The 19,898-nt window shown below is 39.3% G+C and overlaps 1 protein-coding gene across 1 annotated transcript in view; it reads left to right on the top strand.

The window, feature by feature from the left end:
* Nucleotides 1–19,898, top strand: part of grik3 (glutamate ionotropic receptor kainate type subunit 3) — an 80,018-nt gene that overhangs the window by 40,978 nt on the left and 19,142 nt on the right. The window contains exons 2-10 of the mRNA XM_061080900.1: nucleotides 2,043–2,216; nucleotides 2,359–2,616; nucleotides 3,164–3,345; nucleotides 5,687–5,740; nucleotides 8,381–8,551; nucleotides 9,688–9,831; nucleotides 12,847–12,954; nucleotides 15,042–15,155; nucleotides 18,761–18,964. Of these exons, the coding sequence (XP_060936883.1) occupies nucleotides 2,043–2,216; nucleotides 2,359–2,616; nucleotides 3,164–3,345; nucleotides 5,687–5,740; nucleotides 8,381–8,551; nucleotides 9,688–9,831; nucleotides 12,847–12,954; nucleotides 15,042–15,155; nucleotides 18,761–18,964 (1,409 nt within the window). The remainder of the gene's footprint in view (nucleotides 1–2,042; nucleotides 2,217–2,358; nucleotides 2,617–3,163; nucleotides 3,346–5,686; nucleotides 5,741–8,380; nucleotides 8,552–9,687; nucleotides 9,832–12,846; nucleotides 12,955–15,041; nucleotides 15,156–18,760; nucleotides 18,965–19,898) is intronic.

Here is a 19,898-nt window from a genome sequence, read left to right as displayed (position 1 = left end):
ACAGCAAAACAGGAATATTGAACAATACAAATCCATTGCCTTTTGGGCCATATTACAATAGAGTATTTTTAATTGATTATTATTTGTTGTCTTTCAATATTGATTAAGGTATGCACGAAGCCAAAAACTGTACAAAATGAACTAGTAACAATTTAAAACAGCAATTAATTGTCTTCCATGTGGGAATAAATGCCAAATATTTTCATGGTTCCAGCTTTTGTACAGCTTTTCTCTCTGATGTGTTATAACTGGATATCTTTAAGTTTTATAGTCTTTTCTTGGGGGAAAACAGCCAGATGTTGTCGCCTTGGACATCATCAATTGATTAATGGATCATTAAAAATAATGGTTGGCTGCCACACCAACAGGATGTGATTTATGAAAATGGGCCTATTGTCAAGACAGAAATGACTGGATTAAAATGCAATTGAACCAAGAAAACTGTTTTCAATAAGGAAGTATTTGAAAAGTAATTTTGGAATATTATGCAACACAAAACCAACTAGTAACTACCATAAAGCAGAGTCTTGAGGGAATGGACAGAGATTTCAAATGATTATCAACGTTTTAAGAGAAATCATATAAAATCAGTTCAATATTTCTAAATAATTTTTAACATTACTTCCACTGTGATGATTCGGTGTTTATAAATGTGTGATCTGGATGCAGAAGAAGCTTGTTTTAAAAGGTTGCCTCAATTCTAGCCATTCAAGTTCAATTTAAATACAGATACAGACTTTTGAAGACAGTGAACATTCCTTTTAGGTTTGATAGAAGAAGGCCAAGGCATTCTTCCTTGTTATTGAAAGGGATAATATGATGAGAGTGGAGGTGGAGGAGCTGGTCTCTCCATAAGCTGATGTTCCTACAGGCGTTTTTCCAGGAAGCTGTCGAAGCTGTCGTCTTCAAGGCTGCAGCTGAGCCACAGACCAACTTTGTTGTCTCACATTTGACAGTACTTGCGTTTCTTACTTCCCCGACGATTACACACAATTTGTGGAACTTAGAGGATTGTCAGATGTGGTAGATGAGGACACGACGGTGGCGTATTTCCAAAATAAACACTCTGAATATCAAATAATGTGTTTAAAGGACACTGAAGTAACTGGATTTTTGTAAATAGTTTAACCGATTGAATATGTTTCAATGTAAACTATTAACATTAGTCACATTTTAAATCAATGCTACACTCTATCAGAATGACATCATCAGGGTTACTAAATTTAAGATACCGAAATTTAATTTAAGTGATTAAATGTATGGCTGTTCATAGATTAAGCAGTTTACGTTCTTTTAAAAATGTACTTAAATTAATGTATAAAACCAGGGCTTAGGACATAAAGTAAATATAAAATCCGTCTTTTTGATCCTGTTAGTTTTTTTTGCATTTGAAATTTAGGTCTAGCACATGATGCAAAGTAACGTCCATCTCGTAAACTACAGAAAAATACGCTTTTTCTTCTTTCCGTTATCTGAAGGATGTTGTGCAGCCCTGATGTCTCATGTCTACTTTGATGTGAGCCCCTATTGTGAGTTTTGAGCAGCAGTCCATTCCATCTAAAAAAACTTTACTTTGAATTTTATGTAAAAGAAGAGTACTGAGCCCAGATATGTTCTCCGCCAATGTGGTTGTATGTTGAAATAAAAGGACATCTTAATGGAGAGACAGCAGCCTGAACTACTCTGCTGGACTGATGGAACACACACACACACACACACACACACACACACACACACACACACACACACACACACACACACACACACACACATTATTAAATCCATTATGGCTTTGGACTTCAAAGCTGATATTGTTTTTTTCCACATTCCCTGAAAATACAGAGGGCTGCTCCATGTTTGCTGAGCAAATTCAATACCTTGTATAATGTGCACTGCTCCCCTCTCTGCCAATCCTAAGTGCAAATGCCTCTCGATATCATTTAGTCCTATATCTGGAATCCTGCGTTTTCTACCTCTGCTTGTGCTAATGTTTGAGACCAACTGTCATGGGCTTTACGTATCCTTCTGTTTTTTTCCTTCAGGTGGGATTTTCGAGCAAACAGAAGGACCTGTTTCACTTGTCAGCGCGGAGGAGCTTGCCTTTAAATTTGCTGTCAATAACATCAACAGAAACAGGACTTTGTTGCCAAACACAACATTAACATATGACATACAGAGGATTAATATCTACGACAGCTTTGAGGCATCGAGGAAAGGTGAGTTACTTCTTGTGTTTGTTTAAGGACTGTGATCACACTGTGGAAGGACAACAAAAAGCTGGTTGGTCAGAGAAGCTTCATGTAAATTATTGGGAGTTGCTTTCTCCTCAAGCGTTTCTTCTGTCTTTTTCTTCTCTAGCTTGCGACCAGCTGTCTTTAGGAGTGGTTGCAATATTTGGGCCCTCACACAGCTCATCGTCAAATGCTGTGCAGTCCATCTGCAATGCGCTGGAAGTGCCGCACATCCAGGTGCGATGGAAACACCACCCGATGGACAACAGGGACGCCTTCTACGCAAACCTATACCCGGATTACTCATCCCTCAGCTATGCCATCCTGGACTTAGTGCAGTTTCTCAAATGGAAAACAGCCACTGTGGTATATGATGACAGCACAGGTGAAGATATTGACTGTGTTTACATGAATGGCAATATTCTGACTATTGACCTGATTTGGATTGTGATGTTTATGTAATGCTGCTAATAGAATATCCAATGTCCCCTCCAGGAGTGATTGGGTGTTTTCTCTCTAATTTTGCAAAGGTTTACATTTAAAATCAGGGGAGGAGTGAAGTAGCTGATCACTGCCTTATGTTGATATCGCAAAATATTGTGCAAACTCCAATAATACGTAATGTGTTTAAGATGTATACATGTCTAAATAATGAGAATAAGGTCAGAATAGTCCACATCTCTTAATCTGATCACTGCTTATTTTGAGTATTATATTACTCAGGTTAAGGTAATCTGACTATGCTGTTTACATGGCAGTGTCTTATTGAGTCTAATGTCTTAATCAGGTTAATATTGGTGTCCATTTACCGTGTTTACTGTTATACTTCTATATAATGTTCCTGTAATGTTACAGAATCTACATCATGTACCTGATTGTCAGAGCATTTTCTGTGTGGCCATGCCGTCATTGGTGCTGTTTCTCTGCTTCAGGCCTTATAAGGCTCCAGGAGCTGATAATGGCCCCGTCCAGGTACAACATCAGGCTAAAGATACGTCAGCTTCCTCTTGACACGCAGGACACGAGGCCCCTTCTCAAAGAGATGAAGAGAAATCGCGAGTTCCGCATCATCTTCGACTGCAGTCACCAAATGGCGGCACAGATTCTCAAACAGGTTAGTGTGAGCCTTTCATAAAATGGCATTCAGCCTTATATTGATAGAACCGGACAAATTACATCTCCTGGTCCTCTGCTTCAAAGCTTTGTTTGACACCAGTTCATTCTTATTATATTTGTGGTGGACGGACTCATGGAGGGTTTGATTTAGCAAGACCTTAAATGGGTGGGTGGGAGGAGAGAAGCAGAGGGCGGTTGTTATGGACGAATTGCCGCCCAATTTGACTTTAATATACATCCTGTTTATACATGGTTTTGATATAAACAACCGTCAGTCAACAAAGAGCTGTCAACAAGAACTAAATTGAGATTGTGTAGGTGGTCTGATGCTCTATAGATGTCAGTGGCAGGCTGCTGCTGCTGGATTCCCCCACCCTCTCTCTCCCCCTCCCCCCTCTTCCATTCAGTTGCTGTCATCCTCTATTAACATGTTTATCAAATGCTTCATCTCCTTCCAAGTTATTTAAATAACTCAGTCCTCCCAAGTTACGGAGATCTAAGTTGACACATGTGTGCTCGTGGCCAGTCGACACATCTCACACCATGAAATCAGTGTCCAGAAGAAGTGAGAGAAGGTTTAGGGGTAAATCTGCTCCAGACAGTTCTTCTCCATCAACAAATTATCAGGACGTCGTGGTACAGACGTATTAAGGTGCGATCATGAGAAAGCTAATTTATTTCAATACAGTACTAACATGTAGTAACTTAAAATGTGTGTTGTTGTGACACTTTGCTGTGATGCCTTCTAGAGAAGCTTTGTGCATATTTAATTTACAAAATACAGCGTTAGATAAAACACTGCAATAATTCCTGTTAATCATAATTATTAGATAAAGATTAGCGCAACCACGAAGACTACCTGTATTTGTCTTCATTTATTTTAAGTCGTGTGAATGTTTTATTAGGGTATGAATTGTACGAATTGTACAAATGTTGTGATAAATTCACCCACCAAACCAAAAAAATACATTCGGTTCCACATATTTAATAATAATATATTAAGTTTTTATTTTTTTTAAACAAGAAATACTGACATTTGACAAGCTGGAGGCAGAAATAAAATAAACTTTCTTTCTAAGGGCGAACACTTGAATTCATATCACGAGAGTTTTGATTTGTTGTGTGACAAAACAGATCATCTCATGAACAACAGTATGTCAAGATTCTCAAATCCAGCTTTACAGAAAAGCAGCTCATCTCTAAGACATAAGTGAAAATCTGATGCGCTGAATATAATCTGACCCGAGTGGTGTGGGTTGCACACGTCTAAAGGAGAATCTGACGAGACTGTATTTTTAAAGGTTTGAAACATCGCGTCTGAAACTACTGTATTGTGCCCTTGGGATGTTACATTTGTCACGCTGTGATTGTCAACAGTATGTTGGGTCCCGTCTTTGTTTTGACAAGCTCACCTGCACTCAACACGCCTCTGTCAGGTTGCACTCGCTCTCTGAAAGGATGCAGGAAAATAAGAAGTCTGTCCCTGCTCCCTTTGAAGATCAAACCTCTCCTTTTGCCCTTCATTGTGTCATTTCTTAAGTATTAATCTTAAAACATGATTGTGCCACTGGCGAGACCAGGGACATATGGAGATAAGCTAGAATAAGAGCCCGATGAAAAAAATAAATGTTGACAGAATCACATTGCATCACACTCTAAATTCATTGGTAAATACATTACTGTAATTAATGAAATCTCCTGCTCACAATACAAAACATCACTCATGTTTTCAATGTCACGCATTTGGCTTGATGTCTATAGATAGAGAAGTGAAATTTGTCTCCACATAAGCACAGCATCTTATTTACATAACCTTGGCTTTTTTTTTTCCTCCACGGCAGATGGTACAATTAAGAGGGAAATACAGCCGCCATGGGAATGTGGTGCCTTTGAATGTAGATTGAGTGAAACAAGTGGCAGTGATGGAGTGTTGGGCTATGAGACAAAGATTACCGAGCTCTTCTGATTGAAGGCTCGCCTCTGCTGGGATAACGTCACATGTCCTGAGCCATTGCGAACCGTTTAAATGCATAGAAAAGCATCGAGTACAGTTGCTTTTCGGTAATTCTCTGGCACACATATGGCGCAGGAATCACGGCAAATGATGGCAGACACTTGCCCACAAAATGAACAGCATGTTCGTCAATATGTTCATTAAAATCTGGATATGTTTTTCCTGTGCTGATGAAAGCCCATTCCGTGAGGCTCTTTGGTTTTGTCTGTTCTCACCCTTCTGTTGATTCTAAAATACCCTGACGTGACGAAATGACCATTTTCTCTCCCCTGTCTCCATTCATTCACACCTTCCTCTCCCATCCTCTGTCTCCATCTCCTTCCAGGCACAGACCATGGGGATGATGACAGAGTATTACCACTATATCTTCACCACTCTGGTAATGTATCATGCTTGTTAATGCAAATAGAGTCTTGTTTGTTCTCATCTCCCCACCGCTTGAGGATCGTGATGAATAGTGGCTAATTGCCAATGGGCTTTGGATCCAGTCCATTATATCAATTTTGTTTGACAAACTGCAGGCTTAATGGAGTCTTCAGTGTGCTGTAGAAAACACTCTGCTTTATGTTAAGTCAACAAAAGTCTTTGAGGTGGTAGAAGGGAAAACAACAACAGCCTGAGATTAAAAACTGAACGAGATTTCCAATTTTACAAAAAGTGTTTCATCGTGAGCTTTTACAGAATGATGCCATATGTAGTGATTTAATGAACTTGCTTGCAATACAGCACCAATATAAATCAGATTTTTAACTGAATATAATTCCGCAGTTTATTAGCTTTTAAATCGATAAGCTATATCAAAAGAAGTTATTGATTTTAGACTCTATGAAAGGTTTGTTTACATCAATAAATCATTAGTAGACCTAAAATAGACCTATCATTTGTAATATCCTTAAAAGGTATTAAAGTAGAATCACAGAAAACTGAAAATCGTAACCTCTATGAAGATATGGCAGCTGTATCAGAGCAGTAGTTTGAGCTAGGTGTACCTAATAAACTGGCACCTGTATGTATTAAATCATATATATATGATATAAAGCCAAACATTGTATCTCTGCTAAAATGATCTTGTTGGGCATTTTAGCAGAGTCCCACTGGGGAGCCATGGCTGCTCTTCACTGTGACACTGGCTATCTGGTGACAACAGACTGAGCGGGAATGAATAGCAGCATGTTCGATGCTGCTCCTTTCACTCCCTGTTATTGTCTGTGCCTGCCTCCCTTGTGCACACACACACACACAGTGGCTGTCTCTCTGGACTCGGCCCGACTGTTGTGATAATGCGATATGACATAGAGGTCCAGGCATGATGGGTGTCATCTTTCACGCTCAACAGCGTGGCAATGATATTGTTCTGTCATGCGTCCGGTTGGTGTAGCATGTGTATTGCTTTAATAGGGAAATTCCCTTTTATTGTTAGTGCACTGGTTGATGTGTTAAGTGTAGCAGTTTCCAAATAAATGGAAGAGAAAAATAGATTTACGACTGTAAAACTCGTATTTGATATGATTTTCTGGAACAAGATATTTTTTCATTCAGGGTATCTTTATACAATCTCATTGTGGGATCTATCTAAATATGTTGTCATACTGATTGCCACACCATTAATACGATTATACCTAGTGGCTTGATTTGATTGAAAATGATGAATACAGGGTTTTGCATAGCAATACAATTTCCCCTCGAAGGAATCTCCTGATGTCTGTGTTTTACCCTCTGAGCTGAGGGAAATGGCGACTTATTAGAGCATGAAAAAAGGCAACAGCAGAGTGGTATGGGGTAATAACTTCCTTGTCCTTGTGAAATGAGTCTGTCATAGCTCTCGTCTCACAGCAGCTATCTGTGAGAACCTAAAGCTAAGCACATAAAGAACACTTCTACTTGTACTCAGAGATATGGGGCGTGTTCCTCAGGTAAAGAACACTGCTGTGTAATGTTTTCGTTGTTGGATAATGTTGTTTCTGTCTCATCGACGTGTGTAAAAAGGCAGTGCAGCGAAAAGTCAACTTATAATTGGAACAACTTACTTCTCCCGACTTTCGAAAATGCCCTGAGACAAAATGAGGATGTCGCAAAAGATGAATTATTTTTTACAAACAATTCTGTCCCAGTTAGTTTGTATTCTTAGCTTCAAAGATACAACACTCGTAACCTGATCTACTTTGCTGAGTGCTTCTGAATGTCATATGGAACAATAGTGATTTATTTTGATCTCTGTTCATAAAAGATAGTACAGTACTAGATTCTATTGGGAGAGAAAAAATAAATGAGGAGAAATTTTTCAGAGACTGGCGGCGACCGTTCTTTAGTAAGTGTCTTACACGCTCTTGTTCCCTCAGCACTAACCCCACAGGGTGCTAATGAAATATCTATGTTCATCCAAATGTCTTTTCCAAGCCCCCTGGCCCATTCCGACACGACATGTGTCAACATGTGACTTCACACTTCAGCTACAACGGCTGCCCCAGAAATTACAGCGACTCAAATTGAATTGCTTTTTGCTCAGAAGTTGCTGGGGGAATGCAAGTGTTGAATTATTAACATGATCCAACAGAACTGGTGGATTTTTTTTGTTTTTTTCTTGTTTGCAATTTTTCCTTAGCTACAAATATGAATCTATACATTTTGCATGATTGATAATAATAATGAAAAACATGTTGTATAGAGCAAGCATGTAGTTTGTGCAGTGCCATTCATTGCTATGTAGGTACAAAGCAAATAACAATTTGTCAATTCTAAAAGGATTTGCCTGCAGAAAAATGACTCTGCAGCAAGAGCCTTTTAAGATTTCATTTATTATACAGAAACTGCTTTAGACACCATACTTACATTTTCCTGATGTGACATTGAAATCTGTATTTTTCCTTTTTTTGGTCTTAATATAGTATCTCTTTAATCAGCTGCTGCGTCACTCCTTTTATATGTGAGGAGGACGCATCCAGGAGAAATACTTAAAATAAAGATGCTCATCACTCGTACACTCAATGAAAATCCATATACTGCTGTCTCTCAAAAAAAGGACCTGATGGCCATTGACCTGGAGCCATATCGCTTCTGTGGTGTCAACATGACCGGCTTCCGCATCCTCAACGTGGATAATCCCCAGGTTGCATCCATTGTGGAGAAGTGGTCGATGGAGAGGCAGCTACCACACAAACCTGACTCCGGCCTGCTGGAGGGCATCATGACGGTATGTTTTATTACTTCTGTGTTGTTCCATTTAAAGTCAGTCAGTCAATCTAAATGTCAACATAGGGATCATTGGCTTCAGCCCATTGTGAGAATTTGATTTTGCTGTGTTTTACTTTTAGAATCAAAGCTTTTACTCCAGCAATTCACACAATGCACACCATACATGATTCTAATTTACACAGCCTGAGGCTTTGCTTATGCATGATTTATTGTTTTTATTTATTTAGTATGTGGACAGACTTGTGTAGTTTGGGTTGCTTCACTAAATATTGAATGGGAAAGACAGAGATAAATGAATTTATTATTAATATATTTTTTAAAGATAAAATCATTTGTACTGGTTCCAGCATCTTCTAAACAGTTCTTCATGGGTTCAATGTACATGCTATTTTTACTTGTGGGCAATTTCGTTTTGTGGTTAAAGACTTTGATTAAACTTATTGACTAACGTCAACCTAGTAGACAAAGCAAGTGAAGCTTAAACAAAGGTTTGTATATGACAACTCCAAGATCTCTGAAGCTACATGACTGAACAGGAGAACATGTCCACCTGCTCTGAAATCCTGGCTCTGTTCCGGTATAATAATGGGAAGGTCAATCCTGGTCAATCCTGGAAAGGACAGGACACAGTTCTATTATTTTGGGAAAAAATAAAGTTTCTGAAGCCTGATTAGTCCTAAAACTGACTGGTAGTTGTAATGAATAAGTATACAGCAGCTAAATCCAACTTTTAATGTCTTAATTTGTAACTATGTGTAAAGTAAATAATACAAAGATAGGACTATACTTTCATTTACCAGTTGATGATGGTAATTTACAGGTACATTTATCTCATTTTAATCATCTGAAAATGTGTATGATGGGTGTTTAAAGAGAGTGAAACATTCATGTGCTTGAAGGAAGGCTTAGTCGTCACAGTAAATACATTTATCTCAAAAATGCCATGGCTGCACCAAAAGTGTGTCAAAGAATGTTTCATCAAAATACTTACAATGGTAATAATGACGGTATTAGAAAAACAAAAATCTTCTCTTAAGATTGTCCCACATCAGCATGAATTTTAGATTGATGGATACCCGACTGTTTCATCTTTCCACAGGCATCAGCTGAAATAATGTTCACCCCTTATTCCAGACAGATGCAGCTCTGACCTATGATGCGGTCCACATTGTATCCGTGTCATACCAGCACGCTCCGCAGATGACAGTCAACTCGCTGCAGTGCCACCGCCACAAACCCTGGAGATTCGGAGGTCGCTTCATGAGTTTCATCAAAGAGGTAATGTTACACCTTTTGCATGTTGCTATATTTTGAATTGAGTTTGAAAGCGTACTGATTGAGTGGTGAACACGACAATAGGAGTGGAGTGAGGACCGTGTAGTCATTTGAGGCTTAGCTATTTACCCAGTAAATCAATAATATCCACATATAAAGAAAACCAAGCCTTGATAGACACATCAAAGCAGCGTTGTTGTCAGCTTTATAAATTCCCTGTATTCATAACCTATTTTCCGGAAAGCACGTACTGTCACCTTTTGAGAGTGCAACTTGTGTAATCAGCTCTTATTTCATCTAACATGAGAGTCTGACAGTGCCTCCGAATACACAAACAAGTCTTTGCAAAATGGCAGATGAAGGGTGTGCAGCGATGCTACTATTTGTATCTTGATCTGTTCAAACAACAAAATCATTAGGATGTTTTTTGTCTTGGGTGTGGTCTAGGAATTCCATTTGTTTCTCTTTCCATCTTATAATCACTCACATTACTGCTGAAATAAAGCATTAACCTCGAGCTGCAGTATTTCATCAAGGCTCCGGCTTGTAACCAGAATTCATCATCTGTGGGAACTGCCCGATTAATTTGCATATGCCCACAGAGCAATAAGAGTGATAGCAACAGGGGGCTGTCCATATGAAAGGGTAAAGCTAAACTCTATTCCTCATCCACTTTTCTGTAACACAATTCAACTGATTCAAATGCTCTCCTGAGCCTCACTCTGATGAAAGAGAGGAACAGTGTGGTCGTAGGTAACCCATTCCTCAAAATGACAGCATCCTTTCTAACAAGTTACTACCATGTGGCACCACGTTTCATTCCCTAGGGTCGAGGTCGCCAAGCAGATCCTCACTGTACCTAGGCTGGCCGCCATTGAATGTCACAAGTATTACTGTGAACAGTTGTGTGACTGAAATGCATCAGCCCTGTGGTTGGCTGGTGACCTGTCCAGGGTGTATCCCACCTCTCACCCAGTGTCAGTTGGCCCTTTTTTGGCTACCAGGATATAGAAAGCTAAGTGCACTAAGACCAGTAAGGTGTTGAGATTTCCAGTGAGGCACGATTTCTGACCAGTCAGCATTGTGGGGTACAGTTTGTGTGCCTTTCCTCTTAGCTTAGAGTGGCTGGTTGTAATAAAAGGTTTCTGTGAATGATTATTGTTGTCACGATGATTATTGTCACCTTGTTGATATGAACTGAGGTATATCACTCTAACAAAGTAAGTAAAGGTACAGGCAGTGTCTTTCAGGAGGATTTAAAAGCAAACAAAATCCAATTTTCAGTTTTTTGTTTGGCAAAAATAAGGGCCCAGGGTATATAGCATCCAATGTTAAGAGTAGTTTCCCTGAGTAAATAGAATTAGAGCAACAATATGTAACCATCCATTCATAATGCCATATCCATGATGAACACCCTGGGAGAAAATGTAATTTGTGTCTGTGCGCTCATGATGCAACTGTTTCCAACCATTCCCACAACACCAGGAATTCATTGTGTAAAGTGTGCTCTGAAAACTGATGCCCCATATTATCATGTTTCTCAGCTACACATCCCCATCTGGCACAAGATCCACGAGTACTATTGTTTGTGTCTGAGTTGCCGGAACAATATCTGCTTGTCTGCCAAATGCGCAAACACAATATCACATAGGCTTACACCATTACAATGCATAACAAACAATGTTGTGTGTGTGTGTGTGCGGTCAGTTGAAACAATGAGCATTGTGAGGCTGAGATGTACCATTAGCACTCATGTTAGCAATTTGGTGTGATAATGACTGAAGTAAATAAGATATCATTACAGGGTTGTTCCTATGCAAACAGACTGTCGTGTGAGGTTACAGAAACCCTTACTCAGACCTGATTTACGATTGCTCCAAGATAAGTGTCTGACATGTTCTGAAGGTCGAATTGGTCCTTCAGATGTGATGTGGCTGAGGCATTTATGTCACTCTTTGAATTAGAGCAGTTTGAACATGACACCCACCTCTGCAGCAATAGGCAAGATGAAATGAGGTACGAGGCTTGGAAAAAGGAGATCGCCACAAACTTCTCCTTGAAGCTTGAATCTCCTCACAACAAGTTCTGACAAGCGACAGGAGGGAACAATGGAGTTATAGCCTGAGCAGTTGTTAGAATTTGGATTTGAAATATCAGCATACTGCAAGATCTATTAAAGATATGGTCTTGTGAATACCAATGGATACAAATATGACAATAATTCAAGGAGATCAAATTAATAAGATATTATATTAAAAATAAATTGTATAGCTGGGCAAGCAATACAAATGGCAAGACTAAACCAAAGCTGACAAGACCAATGAAAAAAGAAGAGGTAGTTCCATTACTGCTGATAGATGGCTACCTCTATTAGCCTAAGTGTGAGAAAAACAGGTACTTAGCAGGGACTGTCGTGTTTGCATACGCGCACATCCATGGAGGTGGCGGGTATCAGGGAATCGTAATGGGGGCAGTTATGTGTTCTTCCCCCTCATGGGAAATCAAGCAAAAGGAGATGGTTGTTAATTAACTCTTTGGTCTGGAGGGAAAATGCTTTGGAGGCGTTGAGATGTAAAATGCAATTTAAAAAAAAGGAAATGCAGCCTGTACAATTCGTGCTCGTACTCTTGGTCTATGGGTGTTCATGCATGTGTGAGTTTGAATTTTCTCTCAGTTGAAGATAGAGGAAGTTGTAGCGTGTGTTTGTTGACAGCACTTGCTTATTTCTCTGCAATTAGTTCTTCATTATGTTTTGCCAAATTGCAATATGAACCAAATACTTACAACATAAGCGGGTGAGTGCACCTAGTGGTGACAAAATGCACTGCAACAGCACCATTACTATTAATACAATTAAATCTGAACCAATCTGACTGGGCGACAGTGAATAATGATGTTAGATTCCTGTATAAGTCGCATTTGGTTGTGCCGTAGTTTAGAATGCTGTGTGCATCATTGTACATTGACAATGTGGAAATTGATCAATGAATGTGGTTTTAAATATGTATTATCTTTCAGTCCCACTGGGATGGTTTGACGGGGAGACTCTCATTCAACAAGACAACTGGTCTACGTACAGACTTCGACCTGGATGTCGTCAGTCTAAAGGAGGACGGACTTGAAAAGGTAACTTATTGAAATGCTAGCTTCCTTTACAATGCGTTCTTTGCACAGATGGACTAAAACTTTTAGCAATGTATATAACCCAACACAGGGTATAAAAAAGTAAAACTTCTGTGACGATTACACCATAAAAAGAAGAAATGGAATATTGATTTCAGAAATACATCTCATATTTGCTTCCTGAGGTGGAACGGATAATGCAAATTTGACAGTATCATTTACCTCCTAACAAGGAAGCAAATTGGCTGCTTCAACATAAGCATAAGTTAGTGGATCATAAAGCAAATTGGATTAGGGTACACATTAGGGTGTTAATTGCAGCCTGTCTTAATGATAATTCGAGGTGATGCCCAAAATGCTGTTTGGCGGTAATGAGCTGTATAAACATGTTTTGCAAAAAGGGGAAAAAAACGAACTAAGAGGTTTGTAATGTAGAACTTATTTTATTATAGTGTAAGGCAAAGTACCCTCTGGACTATAACAGCTTTTCTCTAGTAGAGGGCTTTCATACATTATGAATACATCAAATAGGGATAAGTCCCATTATGACTTCCTCAAGTACTCCCCAAAGGCTCAGGACCATATAATAGCAGGGGCTTTTCAGCTTGTAACCCTTCTGTTCAAGAACGGAGATATTCACTTGTAACACTGCTGCTTTGAAATTATCCCTCTTCTCTCTTTTACTGGCATCTTGTCCTGCAAGCAGTCAATTAAGTTGAAGCACATTCAAATTGATAAAAGTATCCAATGACATATTTGCATCTTCACGTGATTGACAGGTCCTACACTCATGCATGTTCGTGTTGATCCAGCCTTGTGCTGCGGAATGCCGTTTTTTTAATATCCATGGAATCGGCTTTAACTATTTGAGCCTGTTAAGATGTGGACTTTTCTCAACTAATCCACTGTAATTGAATATTAGCCCAAATGTGAGCTTGTGCTGGATTTATGAACAGTTTCTTAGAGTGCCACTTTTCAGTTCATGCCGGCGCACTCAGGAGGGCGACATAAATGTAATGCTTGCTGTGTGGTTGCATGAGTAAATAACTTTTGAATCAAGTCTTTTTGATAATCATGTTTAATGAATTGAGCTAATTGTAACTGGGTACAATTACAAAGAGTTTTGCAAAGCGTAAAGCATTCACAGATATTTTTAAATCTCTCTCCTGGAGTCCTCTTTGGTTGTCTGACAAGCTGTAACTAATGTGCTTTTCAAATTAGAGCATATGCCTCTCTCTGGATTAGGCAGGGAGGACATTAACAGAGGTTTTTCATGCTTTTTTTTGTGGGGCGCTGTGTGTCTTTAAATGGATCCACCTCGAGCAGAAACCCCTGTGATTATTAAAAGCTGTGTCTGTGGTAATAGAGAACGCAGTAAAGATGGAGGGCGGGTTTTGGTAGAGGGTTTGACTTGCAAACAGAGATTGTAACTGACAGCCAGAGGACTATTTGTGCTAATGATACGTTCTAGAGTGTGTCTCCACAATGTGCAGAGGTTCTTGCCTGAGGGCTTCGCGCATGTATAACTCCTTTTATTTGTTCAAATCTCTTGGCTTTTCTTTCCGAGACCGCGGAGCAGAATTACTTTCACAGTGTAATCCAAATTGCAGCCCCATGATGTACCTTCATACAAATGAACTGTACCCTTGTTGCAGTATTTTCCATTTTAATAATTTTTCTGTTTGTTTTAGTGTCATTGTATAAAACTTTCTTTCTTTGTTATTCAAATTTACATGGATGTCTGATACTCACAACACCAGTAAAGTGACATGTTAGACATTATATTATTATTGTGTACTATAGCCGAATGTAATAATTTGAAATATATATAAAATCTGGTTTATAAGATACAATTCCTCAAATGCCTCAAATTTATTTGGTTAGCTCATCATACAAGATTTATTTCAAGACATACACCTATCTACCTTTTGCTTTCCAAACCCCCTGACCTGCTGATATGAAGGTGACTCATCATATGCTGCAGGAGATGTGTTCAACCTGGCTCTAATGCGTGGGACGGGTTCTCTGCTGGGGTCACAGTCCACCAACAGACACAGAACACTTAACTAAAGGCTTTTCATCTTCCGCAGGTGGGGAAGTGGAGTCCGTCAGGGGGTCTTAACATCACAGAAGCGCCAAAGCGAAAGGGGATGAACATCACCGACTCCCTGGCCAACCGCTCCCTCGTCATCACCACCATCCTGGTAGGTCACCTGTGCACCCTGGTGTGAAAGATAATACCTTGAAATTCAGCATAAGGTCTTATATCTATCTCTCTCCAGTAGAGATATTCATTGTCATCCAGAGGGCATCAGCCATGTTATATTCCAGATTTACTGCAACACTAAAAAAGAGATTCACTCAGTTTACAACATATCTTTCTGACATATTATATTTGCTAGATCTAAACTTAGCACACAAATCACAGATTATAGATCAGATACTGTACTAAAATTTTACTATAATTGATGGTTTGCTAAACCCCCTCCACCAGCCATTATGCAGTCATAGCTTAACAGCTATAACCAGGCACAGCATACCTGAAAAAGAAGTACATTGTTCAAGTGCGTTGTTTATTGCATGTATGATTTGAAATATCACTTTTTACTTGTGTATATATTGCCCACTAAAAACAACTGTAAGAATGGATCAAGCAGCGTTTTTTATGTGCTCTAACATAAGCTGAAAATGTAGCCCAGCAAGAAGCCTCCTTACGGTTAAGGACTTGATTAGATTTGAAGGATCAGGAGGAGGTGTTGTTGAGTCCAGGTCTGTTGTCCCCGTTGATTTACGTCTTCTTTTACCTTAACCTGGACCTAATCTTACTCTAACCACTTTTATCGGCCTACTCCTGAGCCTTGGAATCAAATGTGTACCATAAATGAACCAGCATTAATTCTAAGGCCAAGAAGCATTGCATCATCAACAGTTGTTAAGGTTGCATTCATTTTAAGCTCTGTTCACCACAGCACAGCCACTGTGTAATATTTCTTTGTGGTGAGGATGCTACTAATTCAGAATTTTGGCTCATATTAGAGGCTGTTCTGTTCTGCCCTTTACTGGATTTGAAGAAGCTTAAATGTAGTACCAGAAATAGCTTTACGTTAAAATCCTTTACTGCAATATAGGAATAATATTGCATCTTCATTTTAATGTCTCGAATCATCACAACTGGTGAGGAGTCTGTGCCTGGATCGTGCATGCAGCTTCAGCCTCACATTCTTTTCGCACAAAATCACATATGCAGCGATTAATTTCATATTTAACACCCTTTTACAGGGTTCCAAATTTAAAATGAGTCAGCTGGAAACATTAAAAAGTCAGAGACGGGGACGGCGTTTTTTAACAACTCATGTTAGCTTAATTAGCAAGTTAACTACAGCTGATGAAGTGTGACAGCTCCAGTTGACGTTTCAGCTGGCAATGGCCAAGTGTCAAAAGTCTGCGTAATAAGACCTTTATTTTTACTTTTTCTCATATTTCCCAGGGAATGGATGGTGATGAAGCACAAATATTTATATATCAGGCACATTTAGGGAGCTGATATCAATGTTTGGGTACTAAAGTGCGGCTTCATTGAATTGAAAGGGCATTTTGGGCGTTGGCAGAGGTATGTGCTCTACTGAGTGTCATTCTAGTTGTAAGTTATAATGAACTGCTGTTTAGAATGGAATTAAATACATTTTCAGACGTTCAGGAAAAAACTGGGTGATCCCTACCACAGCTTCACATCATGTAGAACCCCTGTACACGAGACTGCCATTGGATACTGGGGTTTTCTGAAGCAGATGTTCCCCCCCGATACACCTTTTCGGGACAGATATACAAGCTACAATAATAAACTCTTAACTAAACTCATAAAAACTATGTTCGACCACAAGACTGTAATTTTGTTATAATAATAATTCATAATCCAATTAATGCTTATCAGATGCCATTGTTCATTCCATCTCCAAGAGGAGAAATCGAATGAAGTTTCTAGTGATGCAATATTTAACTTGTGTACAAGGGAGTGCCTGCTACTGTTTTCATGATTTAACCTCAGATTTGGAGTGGATCACGAAGCACTTCAAGTGATTCAAGTTCAATTTAATTTTTCCAGAAATTCAGAATACATTTGAATATCTCTGACATGTTCTTTGATTTGCTATTTAACTGGGAATCATTAGTTTAAGGTCATAAAACTAGCTACTTTCAAATCGCTGAAGAGAGTTCAGTCTTAATATCAATCTCTCCTCTCTGCGTAATGATATTGCATCAAACTGATTCCAGTGATGCATGAACAAGACGTCTGACAGCTTTATAGTGATAACTTTGTCGAGGAGATTAGGCACTTAATGTGTTTTCCTCCTTACATTAATTGTTTGCACTCCATTGCCTGTAATGTCTCTTCACAGGCCCACCTCCCTCCTTCTTTCTGTTATGCTAGCCCATGCTGCGACTGCGAGGGTAGAACTGGTATAAACACTTTGATTTGAGTTCAAACCTTGGGGAATAGCAAGAATTGGAAGGCTAGAAACAGATGGTAATGACTTTTCCCCTTAACATGCAAACTTTTTGATGAAGTTAATTGAACAACTTAAGCAAAGTTTGTGACTAAGCGCTTACTCTCTAAGTACACTGTCATCAAGTATTCATATCTTATAATTTATTTAAAAGGCCATCGCAATAGTAGTGTCCAACTGGTGCTGTGTTTTAATAGCAAACAATTAAAGACACGTATCTTTCTCTGTGTGTTTTTCCAGGCATTTTTATTTGATGCACTGTTTCATGTCAGGTTGTGTTACAGACCACAAAACAAAACAATGTCTAAAAGCCACCTGCACATGATGTTGTATTTTAGTTACGATAACTTTCGTTGTCCTCCTACACACATATAACCAATACATGACCCCATGAAAAACTATTTTTTTGTGTAATGAAGGGCACTTTGCTTATTTTCTCGTCTTTGACAAAAGATATATTAAAAAGCGAAGGTTCACTTTTACTAGATAATTACTCTGTTCCTGTGCTAGTTTGTAAATAATTCATCTGGAGGCAATAAATTATATTACAACCTTTGCATGAATAGACCAACATATGTCCTGAAATGCGCAGCAGGATATGCAAGTCTATCTGGCAGCAAAAAAGTAACAGGCACTAATTAAAGGAAATAATTGATGAGCTATTCTGTATTAGTCAGTGTCACTGCAGGTGTCAGCTCACTTGTTGTCCCTTGGAGTTTAGTGACAGTTGATGAAGGTAAAGTTGTGGGCATGTAACATTATGATGCTGTATTCTGTTCCTGATCAACCTTTTACACAGACCAAAAGAATGGGCAGCCAGACAGGATATTAAAGGCCAGTAAAAGGTGGCAGCTTCCTGTCCATTAAATAAACAACCTGTGCACCAGCTTCATGTATATAGGTCAACACACAGCAGAGTGGGGACGACAGTAGGTTCAGTCAGCTCAACATTACAAATATAGTACAAACCGATGGCAAACATTCCCTCTCTGTGCATTACCATCACTATAGCAAAGACTGGTTGGGGCTTTGCAATTTAAAAGACATTAACTTGCATTAGAGTATTAAAGTAGCGCAGGTCTCCTTTCACTAATACATCAATGTAGGAGAAACCTCAGCCTTCTTTCATATTTTAACACCTCCTGTAGCCGTACACCGAGTTGGAATCTGCTGTCACTGCCTGTTAAATGCAACAGCGGCTCATCAGCTCATATCACTTTGCTTCAATTAGGTGGATGTGCTGAAACAAATTGAAAAAGCTGACCTCACCATTGCTTTTCATTTGATCTTTTGGGTCTGTGCAGGAGGAGCCATATGTCATGCTTAAGAAGTCTGACAAGGCGCTGGTTGGGAACGACCGCTTCGAAGGGTTTTGCATCGACTTGTTAAAAGAGCTCTCCAACATCCTGGGCTTCACGTATGAGATCCGCCTGGTGCCTGATGGAAAATACGGCTCGCAGGACGACAAGGGCCAGTGGAACGGCATGATCAGGGAACTTATTGAACACGTAAGTTGTACTTTATATTGTCTGCTGCAACAAATTTCCCCAAAGAAACAGTTTGACATTTCAAGAATATATAGATATAGATTAGATTAGAAATTAGATAAAAAGATGGATGCAACACTCACTATACATAAAATAAGTAGCTGGATCAAGCAGCCAGTTAGCCTAGCAGTTGCCAGGCAACTAGAGAAGAAGTTACTCTTCCACCCCAGGTATACAACATGAAGTTTTGTGTTTATGTTTTGCTTCGTGTTCCAAATGAGGTGTTACATGTTAATTGGCGACCTTTAGAGGTGTTGGTATATATATTTACATAAATCCAGACAAGCTGTTACCCCTTGTTCCCAGTCTTATTGCTCAGCTAAGCATTTTGTATTTATTATCCACACAGGCAAGAGAGTGGTATTAATCCTCTCAGCCTATTCTTGGCAAGCAAATGAGCCCTTTTCCTCAAAATGTCAAACTATTCCTTAAATATGTTGCATCTCTGCAATAAGGCAGCTCCATATACTGTAAATGTGTTTTACATTATCACATGAACTTACAAAAGCCTGCCATTGAAGTGAACTGCTGGTTATGTCCTCTGTGTGGACAGTGACATAGTTATGATGGAGTACGAGTCAGGGGGAGCCTGCAAAGCTGTCAGTTACATTTATGGCACAATTATGTCAAGGTTGCCTAAATGTTAAAAGTGTGTTGATGCCAGACAAACCACTTCCTTCAGCTGAAGATCTGGGAGGAGCAATGTAAATGCATTGCATATTGTAAGGATACCGATCATCTTGTTAATGCAGAGTGGGCAATCGCAGCTGTGCGTATAAAACTCATACATCCAGCGGCCATGAAGCAGCGGCTACACCAAAGTCATGGTGGCAATTCCCTGCTGGCATTTCATAAGCGTCCGTGTCAGTGCTCTCTCTTTGTCCTCAGCCCCATC

Source organism: Limanda limanda, chromosome 11 (assembly GCF_963576545.1).
Source record: "Limanda limanda chromosome 11, fLimLim1.1, whole genome shotgun sequence".
NCBI lineage: Eukaryota > Metazoa > Chordata > Actinopteri > Pleuronectiformes > Pleuronectidae > Limanda > Limanda limanda.
This window is presented reverse-complemented; position numbering and strand designations above follow the sequence as displayed.